This window comes from Nansenia antarctica (assembly GCF_963989245.1).
Source record: "Nansenia antarctica genome assembly, chromosome: 8".
NCBI lineage: Eukaryota > Metazoa > Chordata > Actinopteri > Argentiniformes > Microstomatidae > Nansenia > Nansenia antarctica.
The window spans coordinates 50303859-50308982 of record NC_137678.1 but is presented as its reverse complement, the minus strand read 5'-3'; the positions used below and the strand labels follow the sequence as shown (position 1 = coordinate 50308982).

Below are 5124 nucleotides of genomic sequence, written 5' to 3'. Positions count from 1 at the left end.
AGGCCAGTCGCAGGCCCAGTACCCAAGAGGCCGAGCGGCCCCCGTCGCTGCTGTCCTCCCCCTGCCTCAGCGCTCCTCCCAGTCTAGACCCCGCCCCCCCCCAGGCGGCCAAGGCCGGCGCCAGCCCCCCCCAACCCCAACCCCAACCTCCCACCGCCGCCGAGCCCCAGGACTGTGTAGGGGGGGAGGAGGGGGCAGACGCGGCCGGGGGAGGGGGGGCCGAGGGCAGCAGCGAGTCCTCCTCTTCCACGGACCCCCCCGCCTCCTCCTCCTCCACCTCCTCCTCCTACACCCCCTGGATGAAGAGCCCCGAGACGGTGGTGGGGGGTCCGGGGGTGGGGGGCGGTGGCCTGTCCTTCTCCCCCGTGAACTCCAACCTGCGGGACCTCACGCCCTCCCACACCCTGGAGCCCATCCTGGCCTTCAGGCCCACCGAGGCCGTGGCGCCCGGGGGGGCGGTGGTGGTGGTGGCGGTGGCGGCCCCCGCCTTCAGCGAGGGTGCGCAGCTCTTCTACCCCTGCCCCGAGGAGGGGGGCGGCGCCCTGGGCTTCTCGCGCTCGCTGAGCGGCGACAGCACCGGGGAGGGTGGAGGGGGGGGGTCGTCACAGAACCCCCCGCAGAAGAAAAAGGTGAGCGTTTTTTTTGTGCTGTGGTAGAGAAGGTCAAGAGACCATCTAGTGTTCACACATTCAAGCCTCTCTTTTTAATTGTTGTCTGTGAGCGGATAGTTCCTATTATATACATTCTCATCTAGATCTGTCTCAAACTATGCCGTGTTGGAGTCCTTGAATTTGAGGGAATTGAGTCTTGAAAGTCCTTGAAAAGGTGCTTGAATTTGATGTTTCAGAAGGTGTGGGGAACCCTGAGTGTTGTCGGATGTCTGCCCCCTCCTGGTGAAGTAGTAGTAGTAGTGTCGTCTGTTGTCTAACGTGTGGGTGTGATGATGTCGTGCGCGGTCCCCAGGTGTCTCTGCTGGAGTACAGGAAGCGTCAGCGCGAGGCCAGACGCAGTGGCTCCAAGGCGGACTGCGACTCCCCCGTCTCCGCCCTGCCGCCCCTGACCGTGGAGGTGTTCCCCACGGAGGCCGCCCCCCCCGAGCCCCCGCCCCCAGCTCCGCCGGTGGTCCCGCCTGTCGCGGCCTGCGCCCCCGGTCCCGGTCCAGCCCCGGGCCCCGCCCCCAAGACCCCCCAGCCTAGCGAGGACACCGAGACCCCCGGCGAGGGGGAGGGCGAGGGAAACTGGTATGAACTCTGACCTTTCTGGCTTTGCTTGTTTGTTCAACTCACTCACTGCCGTTTAACCTAGCGTCCAACACTTTGATTGGCTACGAACTTTTACGGTGAATAAAGGCGGCCTCGGCACTCGAGAACGTTGACGACTTTAACTGTTTGTTTTTTTGCCGAGGGTGAATAATCACCCAATCAACGGACGGCTTAAAGTCACGTTGTGGGGATTTGGATGAGCGAGGGTGGTCAGGGTGGCGGTCAGGGTGGTGGTCAGGGTGGCTGTCAGGGTGGCGGTGGGCGTGTCTAAAGGCTCTCTGATTCCTTTGCAGGACTTGGTCCACGTCTGTGGAGCAGGCCCGGGAGCGCGGCTACCACCGAGCCCTTCTCCTGAGCGACCACCGCAAGGACAAAGACACAGGTGGGACCCCCAGCGATCTGACTGACCCAAACACACTCCGCTCCAACGTAGGGATGCCTTTGATTACTCCATTAACCCAATTTGCTGGCATCCGAATCGATTTGTTTTTAGATAACTAATCGATTCATCGAACATGACCGCCCCCCCCCCCCCCCCTCCTGCTCACTTTCTGTGGCACAACCGAACCGAGATTGTATGTGAGATTGTGGGGCATAATTTTAATTTTAATTTTAATTTAAATTTGTATAATTTTAAAAAATTGTTTCGTCTTTTTTTCGAGATTGAAATGATGTTGCAGCCCTCTGGGCGACCTTCAATGAATCGTTTTAAAGAAGTCGTGTGTGTGTGTGTGTGTGTGTGTGTTGTTCCAGATGGAGAAGGAGAGGGCAGTGACATCCCCGCAGTGAGAGACTGTTCATCTCTTAGTCCTCAGAAGACCCCAACACACACGGTATGATAACACACACACACACACACACCTGCCCTCTCACAGCAGGGGGCGCAATTCACCGCGGCAGCACTCATTCCCAGTCGACTCACACGAGTGGAGATGTTTATGATGACTCCGTTAGTAAACGATAGGGCCACTCTCAAATAGTACACATAAATGACATGCTGCATAACTGGTATAGTCAAGGCGTGATGCTGAAAGTAAACAAATCTTTTTAATTTATTTCTTATTTGAGAGTGCTGGCAGTTTGATCGACTTACTGGATCAACCCTCTACAGCACCCAAACACACTAGAATCCCACCTGAACGTCATTTAGTAAACATACGTTAGTTTTTAGCATGTCCATGTTCTCTCAGCATGTTGAGATGTTATAAAAACGCAGTTAGACGTTCCTAGCGATGTGCCGGTGTTAGCCGCTAGCTGTTAGCAGCCTTTGTTGTTGTTTGATCAGTCACTTAGAGTCCGGCACGGCGTTTAGCTTCTTGTTGTGTTCTGATTCCCCCCCCGTGTGTGTCCCTTCTCTCCCCTCCAGCCGTGTTCTCCCGGCCCCGGCGCCCCCCCCCAGGCTGCCAGTCGCCCGGCGAAGGAGGAGGAGGGCGGTGGTGACCCCCCCCAGACCCCCGGCAAGCCTGCGGGCCCCAAGACGACGGCGGCGGCCTCTCTGACCCACTACCCCCCCGGCCCCTCGCTCCTCCACTCCCCCAAGCCCCCCACCCAGGGCTCCTCCCCCTACCGCAGCCAGAGGCCCTTCCTCTCCGCCCAGCCTCAGACCCAACCCCTCCCCCAGTACAGTCCCCAGAGCGCCCCGCCCCCGCCGCCTCCCCCTCCCCCGCCCCCCCAGACCTTCAGCGGGTTCAAGCCTGTCGCCGTGGTGACCTCCCCCTTCTCCCCCGGACCCCTCCCCCAGCCCCTCCTGCAGACTCTCCCCCCCCACGCCCTGCACTACCAGAGCTCTGCCTCAGCCCCTCCCCCTCCTCCTCCCCCGCCCCCGCCCCCTCACCCCTCCCAGCCCCCCGGCGGCCCCGCCCTGCTGCACGTCACCCTGCAGCCCCCCGCCCCCCTCCAGCAGCACCAGCTCCTCCTGGCGGCTGCCCCCCCCCCGCCCCCCCCCCCCCAGCAGGGCCAGACCCTCCTGCAGCAGCAGCAGCAGCCGGGGGGCAACAGTGTTGTCACCCTCCTGTCCCTCGCCCAGGGCCCGCCCCCGCCTCCCCCCCCACCCCCGCCTCCCTCCTCCGCCGGCGCCCCACCCCCCATGCAGGCTGCCGCCCACCACTTTCAGAACATCGGGGCTTTCCAGACGCACCCGGGCGCCCCCGCCAACCCCTCTGTGGCCCCCCCCTCCTCCACCTACCTTACCCCCCCGCCCCACCAGCAGACAGGACTGCCCCCCCCGCCACCCCCCCCTCCCCAGCAGACACAGCCGGCCCCGGCCCAGGCCACCCAGATGCCTAGTGGGACTCGGGGGGCCCCTGCCTCCTCCGCCCCCTTCCACAGCGCTGGGTACCTGGGCACGGGGTGGCACTGACCAGCCCCCCCCCTCTCCCTTCCCTGCCCGCCCCTACGAACTCACTGTGAGAGGGGCGCTGACAAACAACAACATCAACGACGACACAACGTGTAACATAGGCTGTAAATATTTTCTATGTACCTGAACACAAACAAACATGGCCAATGGAAAAACAGGAGAAGGACGCGGGGGGTAAAAGGGTACTTTTTAGGAGGAAGGAACTGAAAAACAGGAGAAGAGAGAAAAACTAAAAAGGACCGAGAAACAATCTTTTTTTAAAAAGTTGACAAGAATTTAAAAAAGAAAAAACGACAAAAAAGAAATAACTTTTATGTAAAAAGTTCGTTTGGACGACCCCCTCCCCCCCCACACTTTTATGTAAAAAGTTCGTTTGGACGACCCCCTCCCCCCCCCCCACACTTTTATGTAAAAAGTTCGTTTGGACGACCCCCTCCCCCCCCCCCACACTTTTATGTAAAAAGTTCGTTTGGACGACCCCCTCCCCCCCCACCACACACTTTTATGTAAAAAGTTCGTTTGGACGACCCCCTCCCCCCCCACCCCCCCCCGGTGCTCATCGCCCTCTCTCTCTCCTTCTCTGATGTCCCTCAACACAGAGGCGGGTCTCCTCCTCCCTCTGGTTTTCGTTTTTTGATTTCCCTCCTTCCCGGCAGAAGAGAGAGTCCTCTGTCTGTCCGTCTGTCTGTCCTGTTTGGACTCCTATTGGAAGGCCCCCCACACTTTCTGTATCAATGGACATTCCAGCCTCCAACCCCCCTTGTCTAGTTAGTCCTTTCAACCTCCTCCTCTCTCTCTCTTGTCCATTTTGTCTGCTCTTCTTCACCATTTTTTTTATTTGTTTTATCTTAGTGGCTCATTATAGTGAAAAGAAAGCTTTTTGTATAGAGAAAAAAAATACAGAATTATTATTTTTTTTATTCCTCTGTGTAACAAATCTGTGCACCGCTGCAGAGGTTTCAGAAAAGACCTTTCTGGGAAAAGCCTGCTTCAGGGGCCGCAGGAGGCCGCACTCGTGTGTGTGTGTGTCTGTGTGTGTCTGTGTGTGTCTGTGTGTGGGTGCACCTGTGTGCGTGGGCGCACGTGCACAAGTATGAGGTGTGTGTACGTCAGTGTGTGGTCAGGTGTGTGTCCTGTAAGTGTGAGTTGGAGGAACGGGAGAGAAAGGAGAGTTGAGCGTGTGTGTGTGTGTGTGTGTGGGGTGCGGTGGTCTTCTGAGGTCAGCTGATCGAGGGCTCACCTGTAGGTAGAATGCTAGCGGTTTATTTTTGAATATCAATGGTTATTTGTAGAAAGTGTAATTTAATGTATAGGTGGTTACTCCAGCTTTCTCCAGAAACAGGTTGTAAATATTTGCTTCTTTTCTTTTCTATGCTTGTACAATTCGCTCCCATCCCATTTTTGGAATATGGTTGTAAATACGAGCGCTCCCCCTTGGCAAAGCTGAATGTTTCTGTGACAGTAGCACTATTTTTATTTTATTTTCCTCTCTGGACTATTCAA

The 5124-nt window shown here is 57.7% G+C and overlaps 1 protein-coding gene across 1 annotated transcript in view; it reads left to right on the top strand.

Moving 5' to 3' along the window:
- Positions 1-3915, top strand: part of kmt2e (lysine (K)-specific methyltransferase 2E) — a 48868-nt gene extending 44953 nt beyond the window's left edge. Inside the window, exons 19-23 of the mRNA XM_080537468.1 lie at positions 1-629; positions 964-1241; positions 1556-1644; positions 2016-2095; positions 2629-3915. The exon at positions 1-629 is cut by the window's left edge and continues 28 nt beyond it. Of these exons, the coding sequence (XP_080393594.1) occupies positions 1-629; positions 964-1241; positions 1556-1644; positions 2016-2095; positions 2629-3621 (2069 nt within the window). The 3' untranslated portion in view covers positions 3622-3915. The remainder of the gene's footprint in view (positions 630-963; positions 1242-1555; positions 1645-2015; positions 2096-2628) is intronic.
- The last annotated feature ends 1209 nt before the right edge of the window (positions 3916-5124 follow it).